The sequence below is a fragment of the Chiloscyllium punctatum genome, chromosome 48 (assembly GCF_047496795.1).
Source record: "Chiloscyllium punctatum isolate Juve2018m chromosome 48, sChiPun1.3, whole genome shotgun sequence".
Taxonomy (NCBI): domain Eukaryota; kingdom Metazoa; phylum Chordata; class Chondrichthyes; order Orectolobiformes; family Hemiscylliidae; genus Chiloscyllium; species Chiloscyllium punctatum.
This window is the reverse complement of record NC_092786.1, coordinates 27729466-27749539: the sequence shown is the minus strand read 5'-3', so window position 1 is coordinate 27749539 and position 20074 is coordinate 27729466. Positions and strand designations below refer to the sequence as shown.

Sequence of the window (20074 nt, the reverse complement as noted above, 5' to 3'; positions counted from 1 at the left end):
TTTCCACAGCTATTGGAGACACATTCAGTGTCCCTGACCTCCCACATCATACACGCAGCAAACTGAATCAACTTGGCAGTCATGTCTTCACTCTCTTCAACTGTGGTATAATCTCCTCACTCAGCCTCTTTGCCAAAGACTCTTAATTAGGTTAGAGAAGGAGGGCGGGAGGGAGGCCTTACTGTGTAGGACCTGGGGCCTAGAACACACCTATTTAAATAGCACTCACTAACCTTCCCAACAGCCTATGTGCTCCGACCTCACTTCCGCCCAGCTCCTGCTGCTCTCTGCTGTAAAAAAAACTTCATATTTTCCCACATTACCTTTGTTCCGCCCACTCACTTAACCTGTCTGTCACCCTCTGTGGACTCCTTGTGTCATTCTCACCACTTGCCTTCCCACCCCTTTAAACCTGATGTTGATTCATTCACTTCAAGTCATCCAAGTCATTGACATATATTACCAATAACTGTGACCCAGCACTGACGCTGTGGCACTCCACTAGTTACAGGTTGCCATCATGAAAAAACCCCTCTTTTTTACCCAACTCTATCTCCTATTCGTTAGTTGATCTATCCAAGCTAATATACTGTCCTCAGCACCATGAAACCTTTTCCTCTTAAGTAGCCTTATACCTGGTACCACTTCAAATGCCTTTGGAAATCTAAATATATTATCTACTGGTTCTCCTCTATCCATCTTGCTTGTTACCTCCTCATTGAGTTCCAATAATGTTGTCTGGTATGATTACCCCTTCATGAAACTTGCTGACTGCTTAATTATATTAAATGTTTGTTTTATTCACATGGGAGGGATGGGCTGCTGGGTGGGACAAGATTTATTGTCCATCCCTAGTTATAGAGTCATACAGTCATAGAGTAATACAGGATGGAAACAGGCCCTTCAACCCAACTGATCCATGCTGACCATCGTGCCCACTCAGCTAGTTCCGATAGCCCGCATTTGATCTATATCCCTTTAAACCCTTCCCATCCATGTACCTATCCAAATGTTTTTTTTTAAATGGTGCTATATTACCTGCCTCAACCACTTTCTCTGGCATCCCATTCCATATATGCACCACTTTCTGCGTGAAGTAGTTGCCCCTCAGGTCCTTCCTATATTTTTCTCCTCTCACTTTAAACCTGTGCCTTCTATTTTATAATTCCCCATCTCTGGATCCCATGCAACCTAACCTTCATGACCAGCCTGCCATGCAGGATCTTGCCAAAGGCCTTACTAAAGTCCATATAGACAACATCCACTACCCTACTGTCATCTATCCTCTTGGTTACCTCTTCAAAAAACTCCAAAAGATTTGTCAGGCATGACTTCCCATGCATATTTCCATGCTGACTATCCCAAATCAGACCTTGACGATTCAAATGTTCGTTGATCCTGTCCCTCAGTATCCTCTCCAACAACTTGCCTACCATTGATGTCAGGCTCACAAGCCTGTAGTTGTAGCTTGTCCATGCTACCTTTCTTAAACAATGGAACAACATTAACCACCTTCCAGTATTCCGGAGCTTCACCAGGGCTAAAGATAAAGCAAAATTATCTGCAAGGCCCTCTGCCATTTCTTCCTGAGCCTCCCACAATGTCCGAGGATGGACTTGATCAAGCCCAGGGGATTTATCCACAGTTTGGTAGAAGATTTGTAGCTCGGGTGCTCGTTGTTGTGGTTCTGTTCGCCGAGCTGGGAATTTGTCTTGCAAATGTTTCGTCCCGTCTAGGTGACATCCTCAGTGCTTGGGAGCCTCCTGTGAAGCACTTCTGTGCTGTTTCCTCCAGCTTTTATAGTGGCCTGTCTCTGCCGCTTCCGGTTGTCAGTTCGAGCTGTCCGCTGTAGTGGCTGGTATATTGGGTCCAGGTCGATGTGTTTGACAACAAACACATCAACCTGGACCCAATATACCGGCCACTACAGCGGACAGCTCGAACTGACAACCGGAAGCGGCAGAGACAGGCCGCTATAAATGCCGGAGGAAACAGCACAGAAGCGCTTCACAGGAGGCTCCCAAGCACTGAGGATGTCACCTAGACAGGGGACGAAACGTTTGCAAGACAAATTCCCAGCTCAGCGAACAGAACCACAACATTTATCCACATTAACGTGCTTTAAGCTGCAAATACCTCCTCTCTGGTAATATATATGCAGTGCAAAACATTATTACTTTGGTTCCCTTATTTCCTTAGCATGCATGATTCTCTCTTCAGTAAACATTGAGGGAGATATTCATTAAAAATCACCTCCACCTCCAGTTGCTCCACACACAGACAGCCATGTTTTTCTCTAAGGGGAACTAATCTCTCCCTAGCCACCCATTTACACTTAATATAACTATAGTACCTTATCTGCTAGATCCGTCTCATAACATCTTTTTGCTCTTCTGATTTCTCTCTTAAGTGTGCTCCTACACTTCTAGGGATTCACTTGAGTCCAATAGTTAATATTCAATGTATGCCTTCTTCTTTTTCCTGACCACAGCCTCAATATCCATTGTTAGACAGGGATCTCTAAACCTGCCAGTCTTCCATTCACTCTAACAGACACAACTGTCCCTAGACTTTTGATATCACACTTTTAAAAGCCTCCCATTTGCTAGTCATTCCTTTTCCTTCAAGTACACTCACCCAATGACCTCTGTCAGATCCTGCCTAATGGCCCCAAAATCAGCCGTGATTTAGTTTAATACCTTAACCTGTGGCAAAAGTGAGGACTGCAGATGCTGGAAATCAGAGTTTAGATCAGTGTGGTGCTGGAAAAGCACAGCAGGTCAGGCAGCATCCGAGGAGCAGGAAAATCGACATTTCGGGCAAAAGCCCTTCATCAGATTCCTGACACTTCAGTAACGTGCCTGACTCATTTCCTAAGAAGAAGTCCAGTGTTGCAACCTCCCGAGTAGGACCCTCTACATACTGATTAGGAAACTTTCTTGGACACATTTGACAAATTTCACCCCGTCTAGGCCTTCATACTCTATGTGGCCCAGTCAATGCAGGGGAAATAAAAATCTCCAACTAATATTACTCTATTATTCCTACAGGCATCTGCAAACCCTCTACATATGTGCTCCTCTAGTACCCGCTGGCTATGTGGGCATCAATAGTACAGTGTAATATGTTTGCAGTTATATGTATGCACTTTCCTCATTCCTGAAGAAGGGCTGATACCCGAAACGTCGATTCTCCTGTTCCTTGGATGCTGCCTGACCTGCTGTGCTTTTCCAGCAACACATTTTCAGCTCTGATCTCCAGCATTTGCAGTCCTCACTTTCTCCATCAATAGTACAGTCCCAACAAAGTGACCATCTCTTTCTTGTTTCTAAGTTTGAACTATATGGCCTAATTTGATGACCCCTTGAGAATATCTTCTCTAAGCACTATTGTGATGTCCACCCTTATCGAAAAAGCAACTCCCCCTCCTCACTTACTTGTACAGCTGTCACACCTGCAGCTTCTGTAGTCTGGAACATTGAACTGCCAATGCTGCCCTTCTCTCAGATGTTTCTCTTACGGCCATAATATCTCGTGGGCGGCACAGCGCCAGAGACCCAGGTTCAATTCCCGCCTCAGGCGACTGACTGTGTGGAGTTTGTACATTCTCCCCGTGTCTGCGTGGGTTTCCGCCAGGTGCTCCCGTTTCCTCCCACAGTCCAAAAATGTGCAGGTTAGGTGAATTGGCCATGCTAAATTGCCCGTAGTGTTAGGTGAAGGGGTAAATGTAGGGGAATGGGTCTGGGTTGGTTGCTCTTCAGAGGGCCGGTGTGGACTTGTTGGGCCAAAGGGCATATTTCCACACTAAGTAATCTAATTTCAGTTGCCAAAGCTCTGAGTTCATCTGCCTTACCAGTCAGACCTCATGCTTTTTAAATGTGGTAGTGAGCTGCCTTTTCAGCATCTGCTGTAGGCAGAACTATAATGTTATTAGAGAGGGAATTTCGAGATTTTAACCTTGTGGCAGCAAACGAACATGTGACGATGTTGTTCCTTTCACAAGGTTATGTTGTCCTTGGTTTTGTTTTCAGAGAGGTCGTAAAAGATACAGACTCCGAGAAGTCTGGGTTTGGACGGGTTTTAGGGCCAGTTTGATTATTGCTAACAGACACTGCCTCAGGAAAAAGAATTTCAAGTTTTAAAATAACACTTGTACAGTGCTCACAGCTCAGCTTTTCTCTGGTTTGATTTGTTTTTAGTACAGTAGTTGTAAAAGCTGCTGGACCCATCCTGTTATGATGCTGTATTTGACTTTATCTTTTGTGCCAAAAGGGATTGTTGCAAATTTTTGGAACAGTATCATTAAGTTGGGATGATCTATTGGGTTTTTAGACAGCTTACGTTATTCAGTATTCTGTTCTCTTTTGCTTCTGTTTCATTCGGTAATCTTGTAAATAAATTCTGTTCTGTTCAAAACTACGTGGTTTGAGAAACTGCATCTCTCCTGGAATATCCAGATTAAACCTGCCTAAAACAACTAGCAAAGTGAGGGTCTGGGCTACTTTCCTGAAATGTTTTGAAGGAGTCTGGCCTGGTCCATAATAAACTGCAATATATTTCCAAGTCAGAATGGTGAGTGGCTGCAGACAGTGGTATATTGGAATATTGTTTCCAGTTCTGGTCACCCTACTATAGGAAAGATACAGAGGCTTTGGAGAGGGTGCAAAAAAGGTTTACCAGGATGCTGCCTGGACTGGAGGGCTTGCCATATGAAGAAAGGTTGAACAAGCTCAAGCTTTTCTCTCTGGAGAGGAGGAAGAGAGGAGACCTGATCGAGGTGTACAAAATAATGAGAGGAATAGATAGAGTCAATAGCCAGAGACTTTTCCTCAGGGCAGGATTGACTGGTACAAGAAGTCATAGTTTGAAGATATTAGGGGGAAGGTATAAAGGAGACATCAGAGGTAGGTTCTTTACGCAGAGAGTTGTGAATGCATGGAATGCATTGCCAGCTGAGGTGATGGAAGCGAAGTCATTGGGGACATTTAAGTGACTGCTGGACATGCACATGGATAGCAGTGAGTTGAGGGGTTCGTAGGTTAAGTTACTATATTTTACATTAGGATTAAGTCTCGGCACAACGTCGTGGGCCTAAGGGCCCGTTCTGTGCTGTACTTTTCTATGTTCTATGCGGTGTTCCCTTGTATCTGCTGCCCTTGTCCTTCTAAATGAAACTATTTGTGGGAATGGAAGGTGCTGTCTAAGCATCTTTGGCAATTTTCTGCAATGCATCTTGTAGATAGTACACATTGTTGCTGCTGAGCATTAATGATAGGAGGGAGTGAATGCTTGTCAAGTCAAGCCAGTCCTGGATGGTGTCAAGATTCTTCAGTGTTGTTGAACTTGCATCCATTCAGGCAAGTGAGGAGTATTCCATCATACTTCTGCCTTGCAGGATTCCTGATGAAGAGCTTATGCTCGAAATGTCGATTCTCCTGCTCCTTGGATACTGCCTGATGTGCTGTGCTTTTCCAGCACCCCACTCTCAACTCTGATCTCAAGAATCTGCAGTCCTCACTTTCTCCCTGTGCTTTTTCCAGTGCCACAATTTTTGACTCTGATCTTCAGTATCTGCAGTCCTTAGTTCCTCCTTGTAGGTGGCAGACACAGGTGAAGGACGACATTAAGAAAATCTGACTGTTTCTGGGCCAGTTTTCCTCTGTATACCCATTGTTGCCTAAACACATTATAGGCATTCAGGATAAGGTCCAGCAAGTATACAGAACGTATTATATTCTGTAGCATTGACTAATAGCAGGATAACCTGTGGAGTTGGATCCGAAAGTACAGACACACCAATGGATGAGAACAATCTCCCATACTTTGACTATCATCCATTTCGTATTGGTTCTAATGGATGTGAACTTTCACAACAGATATTTTACTTAGATTTCAAAATCTCATCCAATTCTTTTCGTCCAGATCCACTGCAGTTTGTATTATTTTCCGCAACACTTCATTTACATTACTCCTTTTTGACATTGGTCAGTCCACCTGATAGACAGGAAAAAGGCCTAAATCAGGGTTGCCTGGTCCTGCCTAAATTTACTCCCCAACTTGGTTCCTCATACCAAAACGATACATGAGATTTCAAAGAGTTTGTGATTTAGAGATTATAGGACTAAAAAAAAGACAACAGTCCATACCGTTGTGTTTTTTTGTACAGATGGCACAACCACCTTTACGATGTTAAACTGGCTAGTATCTACGGGCAGTGGAGCATAAGAGAAAGGCCAAAAGTGAACAAGCTGAAAAGGGTTAAATTCATTCAATTGTAAGTGTCTTTAGCAAAATAAATGTAACTAAATGGCAAAACAGCCAGGCCTGGGGATAAGTGATTAGAAACAAGGGTGCAGCCTAGACTGTATAATCAGCAGGACAAAATGACACCTTGGGTGGACAAGAGCAATGCTGATGAATGCATACTGAGAAATCAGTGACATCTGAGTGCAACTTGATCAGACTAGATTTTAATATATAGCTGTGAACTTTCAACTGTTGTTTATTGCAGCATATGTCGCCTGTCCTCAGACTTGCCTAGTTGTACAGCAAACTCAGTGTTTCATTATTACCAGGCATCAGTTACAAACAGTGAGATACCCAACTCAGGTGACAGGTGTGGAACTCAATGTGGCAGAATTCCAACCACAGCATGCCAGTGAGGTGCCCTTTCTTCTTAACATATTGGTTTACTGCAATTAATCAATTAATAAGGAAATTCCCAACGAATTTAATTTTAAATTCCCAATCTACCACAGCAAAACTAGATAAACATCCCATCTACTCAATGCTGATAATGTGCATTCAGGAGGAAGCAAATATTATGCAGAAAATCCTCATTTACGTTACTCCTTTCTGGCACTGGTCAGTCCACCAAACTGACAAGCAAAGGGCCTAATTCAGGGTCGCCTGGTCCTGCCTAAATTTACTGCCCAAACTTGCTTACATTTAGAATACCAAGAGTAGAAATTTAAAGATATTGTTTTCTCTTCACAGTGACCAATCATCCTCTCAACTAAGATTAAGACAAGACTTCAGGTGTGCAGTACCTGTGCACAGCATTGTTCCCAGTGCTACAGAAATGGGATAGCTGTCGTCCAGACATTATCCAATGCTCCGGACTATAACAAATGCTCCTAAACTCAGGATTTTACTCATCAGATACCTTCTTCTTTTCTGGGTTGGATCTCAAAATCTTATTAATTTTCCTTCATGCTGCTATTTCATTTGCTTAAGGTTTAGTGCATTCTCCACCAAAGATCTCCATATTCCTCTCCTTTCTTAGGTATAGAGAGTTAACATGAATGAATGAAATAACATTTCTATGAAAGGGCAATGTAGTCATTGAACAGGTGCATTGAAACTGGATATGTGAATTTTTAGCAACAGATATTCTATTTAGATTTCAAAATCTCACCCAATTCTTTTCATCCAGATCCACTGCAGTTTCTATTATTTTCTGCAACACTTCAACATGCCCACTTCGTGCACACAAATGAAGGGCAGTGTTCTGTTCCTATGGAATTCAGAATAAACTGAGTTAGACATTCACACTTAAGATACTGCAGCATCATGGTAACACTGGTTTAGGATCTGATAAGCTTTCAACACCTTTCTGTCATTAGATATTCTGAAATGTAGAAGAGCTTGTATTCTGAAAGAGCCATAGGTTCAATTGCCCCGCATAAGAATCCTGGAATTCATGCCAGAACTTTCCAGATTCTCCATGAGAGACCCATGTGCTGTTCTGAGATAATAAAATTGTTGCTTTATCAGCATATACAGCAGCCAATTTGAGAACAGCCCATTTCAAAAAAAGGAAGCAGATTCTTTGTTTTTGAGTTTCTGAACAGCCACTGACCTAAGGTTCTAACTGTTTCTCTGAACAAAGCTGCCAACCTGTGAGTATGTCTAGCATTTTCTGTTCACATTTCTGCTTTCGGTGGCATTAGTTGAGGGTCATGCATTGGTCAGAATGCTGAGGAACTCCTTGTTATTCTTTGCATTGTGCCATAGCATCTCACATAGCCATTAGAATTGGCAGACAGGGACTCAGTTTTATTTCTCACCTCTAAGATTAGAGGACAAAACATGCTCAATTTTGCACTGAACTGAGCACAGAAACACAACAGAGGTCATAATACTACCTCCTTTACTGCATTCTCACACATATATATCATATGGATTACAAACAGGCAAACTCACACAACTATATTCTGTTTCAGTTTGTTAAAACAGTACACTCCTGGCACCAAAAGCCTCCATTTCTCATTCAAGTCTCAACAATGCATTGGCACTCATGTTTTCTTGTCCTGTCACATGCAGAATTTTCAAATTGAATGGCTGCATCTAAACAGTCTAGCATTTTTCTCCTTAAACTTCTCCACAAACATCAATGGGTTTGACCAGTGTATATAATTATCTCAGATATGTTACTGGTAACATAAACATTGAAATGTTGTAATGCCAACACCAAGCTCAACGTCAAGTTCTGAATTATCAAATATTTCCACTGAAAAGCTGGCCACTGGACTATCTTCCTGGCCCAATGCTACCTGATATGGTAAACAACGCGATGAGGACATGCCACGACCTAACTCACTACCTTATATAAAAAAATCTCAGAACCAACAGCCAGACTTCTCCAACCATTCAGGTTCATGACAGCCCATAAACCGACAGCTATGCTCGGACAACAACTCAATAGAACAAAAGACCCAATACCCATCATGTAGTTTACAAGATTCGATGCAAAGACCGCATGAAAAACTATGTAGGACACTCAGACAGACAACTAGCCATCCGCATTCATGAACACCAACTAACAACTAAGCACCATGACCAGTTATCCGAAGTAGCCTTATACACAGATGACCAGAACCACAAATTCGACTAGGACAACACTATGATAATAGGACGAGCTAAAGAGAGGACAGCCAGAGAATTTCTAGAGTCATGGCACTCATCCATGGGCTCTATCAATAAACACATTATACCAACCATTGCAACAAACAACAGGAACTGGCAACCAGATGCAGCAGGAACGGAACCAAATAAACTCCAGAAAACACAGCTCAAAAGCACTTCATAGGAGGCTCCAAAGCACTGAAGATGTTACCTAGACAGGGAGCAAATCAACTTCCCAGCTCGGCAAACATATTGTTATGAAGGTGTAGAAGTGTACTGTACCTTAAAGAAAGTGAAGGACTTAGCAAGCATAGAGAATGCTGGAGAATTTACAATATAAATTTAGTCCAGCAGCTAGCACTGGCTGAGTTGCCATGAGACAAAAAAAACTTTGATTTTGGCCAATCAGTTTAAATTATACCCCAAACTACCAACCTCCAATCAAATTTACTTTAAATAGTTCTTGGCCTTTCTAATTTTCATAGATTACAGCATGGGTTGAATCTTTTTTGTGTTGCTAGGTTGCTGAGGGGTTTACCCCATGTCATGGGTAGCTCAGTCATTAGCACTTCGACCCTTCGACCCAACAAGTCCATACCGACCCTCCGAAGAGTAACCTACCCAAACCTACTTCCCTCTGACTAATGCACATAACACTATGGACAATTTAGCATGGCCAATTCACCTGACCGGCACATCTTTGGACTGTGGGAGGAAAAGGGTGCACCTGGAGGAAACCCACGCAGACACAGGGAGAATGTGCAAACTCCATACAGACAGTTGCCCAAGGCTGGAGTCAAACCTGGGTCCCTGGTGCTGTGAGGCAGCAGTGCTAATGACTGAGCTACCAATGACATGGGGTAAACCCCTCAGCAACCTAGCAACACAAAAAAGATTCAACCCATGCTGTAATCTACGAAAATTAGAAAGGCCAAGAACTATTTAAAGTAAAAATTAACCATTTTATTTCTTGAAGTATAACAGAGAATAATTAACAAACAACTACTTACAAATCATTTCTCTAACCTATCTTTTACTTTCCCCCTCTAAATACTGGTCCGATAAAACCCCCAACTCAGATTTACTAAAAATTCAATTTTCAAAACTAGGCAGCTGTATCTTCCTCTGGGGATTTTCTTCTTAGGATTCCTCTTTTAGAGGTCATTGATAAATCAATGTACCTTTAAGAGCTCTGTGCCTCAGGCAGTCTGTACATGCTGGTGGTTTGTCACTTCTCCCCTCAACTGTTCAATTTTTCCTGGTCTTATAATCCCAAAGCATCAGATTGTTTCATTGGTTTTTAATATTGTCAATATACTAAATTCAAACTCGATTGGAGATCGGTAGTTTGGGGTATAATTTAAACTGATCGGCTAAAATCAAATTTGTTTTTGTCTTATAGCAACTCAGCCAGTGCTAGCTGCTGGACCAAATGTTACACTGTAAATTTTCTAGCACTCTGTGAATGCTAAGTCCTTCATTCTCTAAAGGTACAGTAAACTTCAACACCTTCATAACAATACCCACAACTATGGTAAATACTCTCTTTCTCATCAGGTCTTGGTTTCCTCTTTTTCAAAATCAACATTACACCCCACTTCCGTAAAAACGTCACCCATGACCCGACTGTGCCTGCTGTCCAATTTCCAATTTCCTCTCTAGAGACTTTGAATGTCATATCAGACATATGCCCGAATCTTTCACTGTCTGAATTCCTCCAGTCAGGCTTTATCTGTTCCACCACATCGAAGTAACCAAATTAAAGTCCAGGCTGGCATTTTCTGTTACAGTGGTCATTTTCCTTCCTCACCCTCTGGACAAAGGTGACAGCATCATCACAACCTCCACCACCTTGTTTAATGTTCATGTTCAGAAAATGCTGGAGAAACTCATCAGGCTTTGCAGCATCTGCGGAGCGAGAAAAACAGTCAATGCCTCGAGTTCTGTAAAACTTCTTATTTCCTCCTCAAAACCCCTCTGTCTCTCTTTCTCTCGCTTCATCTTCAAGATCCCTCTTAAAACACACCTCTTTGAACAAGCTTTTGCTAACCCATCCTGATATCCCTCTTTCTCACTACAAGTTGTGCAATTACACTGTGGAGTCCTTGGGATATTTTCTGTGCAAAAGGTGTTTTTGTAACAGTGTAATAGACCCCTACACAAGCTGAAAACTTAGCAAGCTTACCCTTTGTTATACTGACCTTGTCCTTCAAGCCATGGACACAGCCTGAGCCAATTAAGAATTCTACCACTTCGAGGTTGCCATAACTTGCTGCCAGGTGTAGTGCTGTTCGTTGCATCTGTAAATAGATTACTTTTTCATAAAATAACAGAAACAGATTGAAATAAACATTACAGAATAAAAAATGAAATAAATATGGATGTTGTCCTGGTGCAGGATATTACTCAAAATGAAAGAGCAAATGTGCTTTTGCAGCCTCTAGACTCAACTATTCTGTCACTCATGTGACTGACCCCTGCATCTTCAACTATAAAAAAAAAAGCTCATTCAAAACTCTACTGCTTGTATCCTAATTTACACCATTACTAGTACACTTGTGCTGGGCTAGATGTCTGCTGTTCCATTAATGTACTAATTTAAAAATTCACACCTGTGTGATTTCATCTTCCCTTATCATTGTAATTCCTCCAGACCTACAATTCAATTCACTCCATGTCACATCAAGAAATGTTTGGAGACACTGGAGACTGCATAGGCTATGGGCCCTTACAATATCCCAACAATATTACTGAAGACTTCTACTCCAGAACCTTCCTCACCCCTTGTCAAGCTGTTCCAGTACAGTTACAACACTTGACATCTACCAAAAATATGGAAAATTGCCCAGCTGTGTCCTGCGCACAAAAAGCAGAATAAATCTAACCCTGATGAAGGGCTTTTGCCCAAAACGTCGATTTTCCTGCTTCTTGGATGCTGCCTGACCTGCTGTGCTTTTGCAATACCACTCTAATTTTGACTCAAATCTCCAGTATCTGCAGTACCCACTTCCGCCAAATCTAACCCAGCCAACTACCAACCCATTGGTCTACTCTCGATCATTAGTAAAGTGATGGAAGGTATTGTTAACAGTGCTATCAATTAGCACCTGTTTAGCAATAATCTCCCCACTGAATCCCAGCTCTTAACCTCATTATAGCATTGGTTCAAACATAGACAAAATAGCTGAATGCCAGAGATGATATGAGAGTGTTAGCCCTTGGCTACATTTGGCCAAGAGCGGCAACAAGGAGCCCTAGCAAGACCTGAATCAATGGGAATCGGGCCAAACGTTCCAATATTTGGAAACATACTGGTACTTAGGAAGATGGTTGTAGATTTTGGAGGTCAATCATCTTAGCTCCAGGACATCACTGCAGGAGTTCCTCAGGATAATATCCTAGGACCCTACTATTCTCAGCTGCTTCATGGTCTCAGCTGCATCCTCATCTTACCTCCATCATAAGGTCAGAAGTGGGGATGTTTGCCAATGATTGCACAATGTTCAGCACCATAGAAAACTTCTCAGATACAAGTTACGTCTAAATGGAAAATGATCTGGATAATATCCAGGCTTGCAGTGGAAAGTGGCAAGTAATACTCCTGCCACACAATTGCCAGCTAATGACCATCTCCAATATGTTATGACCCAGAGACAGTTAAACCAAATCAGCCTCTCTACCTCTGTTTTCACAACTTAGTAAAAGTTAAAACCTTCAGAGACCCTAAATAGTTACCCAATGGTTCCTAACCAGACCTTTCAAAAATCAATACCAGTTTTTATGAATAATTAATTCTAGACAATGGTCTTGTGTCTTAAACAAAAGGCTTAATAATTTACTTAATTTCCATAACTTTCGCAGAGAAAAAATAAAAACAAAGTAGTCTAAACAATCTCTATTGGGTGTGTTTTCAGCTTCCTATTCACACAAAAGACAGTCAAACAAACATAATTCAGAGATAAATAAAAGAAAATAACAAAACTGATCAGATTACCGAAATGGTCTAAGCGAGTTTTGAGAAGATTTGTAGCTCAGGTTGAGGTTTTGGATGTAGGTTTGCTCACTGAGCTGAAAGGTTCATTTCCAGACATTTTGTTACCTTACTAGGTAACATCTTCAGTGGACCTCATGCTTCGCTAGAAAGGTAACAAAACGTCTGGAAATGAACCTTTCAGCTCAGCGAGCAAACCTACATCCAATACTTAAGTGGTTTTCACAATGCGTTATTTCACAAGCATAGATGTAGACTCCTTGTTGCTTCTCTGGAGATCGATCAGGGCTACCTTTTCAGTTCACTCAGGTAAAGGCAGTAAGATTTCTACCCAGCTTTCAGTTCTTTGGGCTTCCGACAGTTGGTAAAAGGAGGGGCGGCATGGTGGCTCAGTGGTTAGCATTGCTGCCTCACACCAGAGACTTGGGTTCGATTCCAGCCTCGGGAGACTATCTGTGTGGAGTTTGCACATTCTTCCCGTGTCTGCATGAGTTTCCTCCACTTGCTCAGATTTCCTCCCACAATCCAAATGATGTGCAGGCGAGGTGAATTGGCCATGTTAGATTGCCCATAGCATTCAGGGATGTATAGGTTAGGTGCATTAGTCAGGGGAAAATGTAAAAGTAATAGGGTTGGGGAATGGGTCTAGGTGGGATACTCTTCGGAGGGTCAGTGTAAATTGTTGAGTGTAAACTGTTTTCTACACTGTAGTGATTCTATAGAGAGGACCTCTCCACTGGCCGGTGAAACAAGGACAAGAGGGCATAGCCTCAAGATTAAAAGGAGCAGATTGAAGACTGAATTGAGAAGGAACTTCTACACCCAGAGGGTTGTAAATCTATGGAATTAGATTAGATTCCCTACAGCGAGGAAACAGACCCTTCGGCCCAACAAGTCCACACCGACCCTCCGAAGAGTAACCCACCCAGACCCACTTCCCTCTGACTAATGCACCTAACACCATGGGCAATTTAGCATGGTCAATTCATCTGACCTGCACATCTTTGGATTGTGGGAGGAAACCAGATCACCTGGAAGAAACCCACACAGACACGGGGAGAATGTGCAAACTCCACACAGTATTCCAAGGTTGGAATTGAACCTGGGACCCTGGTGCTGTGAGGCAGCAGTGCTAACCACTGGGCCACCGTACCACTCCCAATTGCTTGCCCAGATGAAGTAGTTTATTCTACTTCAATGAACATTTTTAAAGCTAAGGTAGATTTCTTTTGAAGAATAATGTAATTAAGGGATACGATGAGAGTGCGGCTAAGTGGATCTGAGTCCACGAAAAGATCAGCCATGGTCTTATTGAATGGCAGAGCAGGCTCGAAGGACCAGACAGCCTGCTCCTTCTCCTGGCTCTTATGTTCATATGTTAGGCAGAGAGCTTTCAAATTAGATTCCCTACAGAATGGAAACAGGCCATTTGGCCCAACAAGTCCACACTGACGCTCCGAAGAGTAATCCACCCAGACCCATTTCTCTACCCTATATTTACCCCTGACTAATGCACCTAACACTAAGGGCAATTTAGCATGGCCAATTCACCTGACCTGCACGGTTTTTTTTTTGGATTGTAGGAGGAAACCGGAATACCCAGGGGGAAACCCACGCAGACAGTCGCCCGAGGCGGGAATCGAACCAGAGTCCCTGCCGCTGTGAGGCAGCAGTACTAGCCACTGAGCTGGGCTGCCAAGTCTTCATGCTGTGTCATCAGCAGCCAAACTCTTCTCTCCAAAAAACACAATTCACCAACTTCAACAATGGTCCAACTCTATTGAGATTGAATATATTTTCCTGAGGCCTCAATTATCATTCAACATCTGCTATCTGCTTGAATATAGGGTTTCTTTCAGACTTGCTGGATCCAATACACAGGTACAGTACTGACCTCATTAATAGCAAACTTCTGCTATCCAGTTAAATGTAATGCTCTTCCCAGGGTTGCTGTGTCTGTACAAACCTTTTGAATGAAGTAATCTCAGGCATGGCCTCACCAACAAACATAAGTTTGTTTGATCTGTTCTTTACCTTTTACCATAAGCTGTTTCACAAAGTTCAAAGGTCATCTTCAGCCCAGCATTCCCAGCTCACCACTCCAAAGTAAAATTGATAAAAGATAAAACTGAAAATAATGAAAATCCAGCAAGGATGCTAACAAATAAGACATACTCCACACTCTGCTCCTTGAAATTCAATAGTTTTACCATCAATGAATCAGTCACTGTCAACATCCTGAGAGTTACCATTGACCAGAAACTCAACTGGATTCACCTTATAAATAAAATGACTACAACAGTAGGTCAGAGACTAGTAATACTGCAGTGAGTAACTCACCTCCTGACTCCCCAAAACTGTCCACCATCTATAAAGGTACAAGTCAGGACCATGATGAAATATTCCCCACTTGCCTGGAAGAGTGCAACTCCAACAATACTTAAGAAGTCTGATACCATCCAGGATAAAGCAGCCTGTTAATTGGCACAAACAGATCCACAAACATCAATTTGATGGCACGGTGGCACAGTGGTTAGCACTGCTGCCTCACAGCGCCAGAGACCCGGGTTCAATTCCCACCTCAGGTGACTGTCTGTGTGGAGTTTGCACGTTCTCCCCGTGTCTGCGTGGGTTTCCTCCAGGTGCTCCGGTTTCCGCCCACAGTCCAAAGATGTGCAGGTCAGGTGAATTGGCCATGCTAAATTGCCCATATAGTGTTAGGAAAGGGGTAAATGTAGGGGTATGGGTGGGTTGCGCTTCGGCGGGTCGGTGTGGACTTGATGGGCCAAAGGGCCTGTTTCCACACTGTAATGTAATTAGATTAGATTAGATTAGATTACTTACAGTAATCTAATCTAATTCCCTCCACCGCTGACACTCAGTAGCAGCAGTGTGCACCATCAGTAAGATGCACTGCAGAATTCACCAAAGATCCGGAGATAGTACCTTCAAAATCCACAACCACTTCCATCTAGGAGGTAGAGGTAAAAGTTAAAGTCTCCATAGTCCGACTGGACCACAGATTGCTCTCTCAAACAGAGAGACAACTGGTGATAGTTTAACTTGAGGGGCAAGGTTGACGAGGATAGTCCTTCATGGTAACCTCAGCCAGCTGTCCGGCCTAATGAACTTAACAAACAATCCTATTGAAAAGGACAAGGGCAACAGATACATGGGAACACCACCAAGAGCAACCACCAGGCTCAGTGATTAGTGACACGGGTTCAATTCCAGCTTCAGGCCTGTGTGGAGTTTGAACATTCTCCCCATGTCTGCATGGGTTTCCTCTGGGTGCTCCAGTTTCCTCCCACAGTCCAGGGATGTGCAGGCTAAATGGATCAGCCATGGGAAATGTACAGTTATAGGGAGGGAATGGGTCTGGGTGGGATGCCCTTTGGAGGGCTGGAGAGGACTCAATGGGCCAAATGACCTGCTTCCACACTATCGGGATTTTATGATTCCTCTCTAAGCCTCTCTTCAAGCTTCTCACCATCTGGACTTTTAAATATATTGGTATTCCAGAACTGTCGCTGGGTCAAAATCCTGGAAGCCTGAGTAATCCACATTACTTTAAATCTCTAATCTTCTTCAACTTGCTTTTATCTTAAAGGAAGTTAGATAGGTGGAGGGTCACATAACTTTGCGATGGAATCTCTAAGCTGAACGCTTAAGCAACTGAAGGATAACCACAAATGAAAGATGTAGAGGATGCTATGGAAAAACACAAAAGAGTGTTGTAGGGCTGATGGAAGTTACAAAGAAATCAACAATCTGGGCTCAGGCATTGGAATTCAGAAAATTACATATGACATTAGAAATTCACCAAATGCTTCCTATGATATTCAAATAAGAAATCCAAATATTGGATCTTGCCACATAATGTTACACTCTTAAATTTGTAAAATTCATCCTAAAATCTACAACGGTAAAATAATACTCACATTGTCAGCTTTGTCCAGCCACACATCTTCCAGATCTTCCATAATAAACTCAAGAATCTTTAAATGGCCTCTTTGGGCAGCACAGAGAAGCAAATTTAAGCCATTCTGATTCAGGAAAATAAATAAGAAAATCAAATGAATTAAATATTACCAATGAATCACAATTCCGAAATAAAATGTCTTCATCACACTCACACTAATTAAACTGTCTTCACAACACATCCTAAACTGTGTCCCTCATGCACATACTAAAGTGTTTTCATCAGATACACCCTACATTGCCTTCATCACACGCACCATCTTCATAATGCACACACTAACTAAACTGATTTCATCTCATGAACCCTGACCAAACTGTCTTCATCATACATGTCCTAATGACACAGTCTTCATCAAACACACAATAACTAAACTGTTTTCATCTTGCCTACCCTAACTAAACTGTCTTCATCACATGCATGCTGGCATGTCATCAGGCACATATAAGCGGCCCTCATTACACATACACCAACAATAGTCTTAATCATGCACATCCCTGCTATAGGAAGGATGTTATTAAACTGGAAAAGGTGCAAATAAATTTTACAAGGATCTAACAGATACTGGAACGTTTGAGTTATAAGGAGGGGCTGGATAGGTTGAGACCTTTTTTCCCTGGAGAGTAGGAGGTTAAGGAGTGACCTTCTAGAGGTTTATAAAATCATGAGGGACATACATAAGTTGAATGGTATTTTCTCCAGGTTAGGGGAGTCCAAAACTAGAGAGCAGAGGTTTTAGATGGGAGGGAATAGCTTTAAAAGGGAACTGAAGGCATCTTTTTTCACATGGAGTGTGATGTGCATATGAAAGAAGCTACCAGAGGAAGTGGTAGAGGCAGTTACAACACAAAGACATTTGGACAGGATAGGAAAGGGTTAGAGGGATATAGGCCAAACACAAGCAAATGGGACCAATTCAGTTTAGGAAACCTGGCTGTTATGGACAGTAGGACCAAAAGATCTATTTCCACCTTGTTTGACTCTATGACCCAAAAATCACATGTGGATCTTTCCTGCAGAACACAACCTCTTGTTTCTATGTTGCTCTGTGCAAGACCAATACAGTTCATCACAGCCACCCCACCCTTTCCTGTTAGTTCTGAAATTGTCTTCTTCTCAGATAATTACCCAATTCCATTTAGAAAGCCATAAATGAAACTACCTCCATATCCTCTTAGGCAGTGTATTCCAGATCCTAACTGCTCACTGCATGAAACCATTTTCCCTCATGTCACAGACCCATAGAATATGGAAGAGGTCCTTCAGCCCATCAAACCTGCACCACTAAAACTGCACTAAATATACACTCATCTTTTATTCTCCTTCTCCTGAATTAAGTCAGATACGAAGTACTCATTTAACACTGTACCAATGTCCTTCTGCTCCACACACAGATTGCCTCCTCGGTCCGCAGTGAGCGGATCCTCAGTTACCCTCTTCCCCTTCATATACTTGCAGAGGATATTGGGATTCTCCCTAATTTTGCCCACTAATGTTTTCATGCGACCACTTTGCTCTCCTCATTACTTTCCTAAGATCCCTCTGACTTTCTATACTCCACTATGGCATCCATTGATTCTTTGCCGTTGTTATACAGCTCTCTTTTCGTTTTTAATCCAGTCCTCAACATTCCTAGACACTTGGGGTTCGCCGGGCTTGTTGGTAACACCCTAAATGGAACACACTGAGTGTGTATTCTCCCCAGTTCATTTTGAACACCTCCCAGTTTTCTTCTGTAGATTTACTCTCAAATAGCTGTTATTAGTCTACTTTGATGAAATTCTTCCTTGTTTTAGTAAAATATGCCTTCTTCTGTTCCAAAACATTTCTTTGCAGACCATCTTTCTCCTTTTCCACAACATACCTGAAACACAGTGTTGTTGCTATCGCTAACATTCTTCCCCAAGGCAATTTCCCCAGCTTAATTCCCCAGAATTAGGTTCAGCTTTGTACTGTCCCTTGTAAGACCATATATAGGGTGGTATAAAAAACTCTCCTGAATACATTTCAAGTAATCTGCCACCTCTAATCACTTTATACTATGACTACCCCAAATAATGTTGGCTAAGTTGAAATCCCTTAATATAACTATCCTATTATTTTCACATACCTCAGTGAAATGTCTACATATCTGATCCTCAATTGCCCGCTGACTGTTTGTGGACCTATAATTTGTTCATAACGATGTGACTGCCTGCTTTTTAATCCTGAGGTCTACCCACAAAGCTTCATTTGATGACCCTTCCAAGTTATTGCCCCTCTTTACTGCAGTAACTGACTCCTCAACTAATAATGCAATCACATCTCTTTAACATCCTGCTCTGTCCTGGCTGAAGACTCTATAACCCAGAACATTGATTGCCAGTCCTTAACCATGTCTCTGTGATGGCAATATCACAAATTCATGTGTCAATCCACATCCTTAACTCCTCTGTCTTACCTATAATACTCTTTAGTTCTTTTGTCATTCACCTTAAATTAGTTTTCAACTTTTCTGCCAAGTGAATAGTTGCTTCCTAATGTCTTATGCTATACTAATGATTTTGAGCAATTCTATAAAATCCCCACTCGACCTCTCATCTCTCAGGACTACATCCCCAGACTTTCCATTTTTTTCCATGTGTCAAAAATTCCCCAGAACCATTCTTGTGAATCTTCATATGCACGTTTTAATACCTTAATATCCTTTCTACACTACAATGTCCAGACCTGACCAAACCTCTTAGGTTAAGGCTGAAGTAGCGTTTTAAAAGTTCATTTTATCTTCCTTCCTTTTCGGCTGTATAATCCTTTTTATAAATTCCAGGTGCCCATCTGCCAATTTATTTACTTTGTCAATTTGCCCTGCCATCTTCAATGATTAGTGCATTCTGGATGGATATTGTCTTCTATGAAGTCGTGGATTTGTTGGCCAAGCTGAATTGTTTTTCTGCAAACATTTTATTGCCTTGCTAGGTGACATCATCAGTGAGCACCTAGCAGGGCAACTAAACATTTGCAGCTCGGGGAACAAATCCACGACTTCATCCACAACCCAAGCTACAAATCTTATCAAGAATTTTCTTCTATATTTTGTATTGCTTCTCTTTGTTCTGCCTATCAAAATGAATCACTTCAGTTTTCCGCGTTGAATTTTATATGCAACGTTCCACTCGGCTATCTTATGTCCTCTTGACGTTTATCTCTTACCTCTGGAC

At 42.1% G+C, this 20074-nt stretch overlaps 1 protein-coding gene across 1 annotated transcript in view; it reads right to left on the bottom strand.

Moving 5' to 3' along the window:
• ankdd1a (ankyrin repeat and death domain containing 1A) overlaps positions 1–20074 on the bottom strand; it is a 278924-nt gene that overhangs the window by 173413 nt on the left and 85437 nt on the right. The window contains exons 5-7 of the mRNA XM_072564905.1: positions 16840–16944; positions 11109–11207; positions 7418–7516 (exon numbers count right to left, since the gene is read on the bottom strand). Of these exons, the coding sequence (XP_072421006.1) occupies positions 7418–7516; positions 11109–11207; positions 16840–16944 (303 nt within the window). The remainder of the gene's footprint in view (positions 1–7417; positions 7517–11108; positions 11208–16839; positions 16945–20074) is intronic.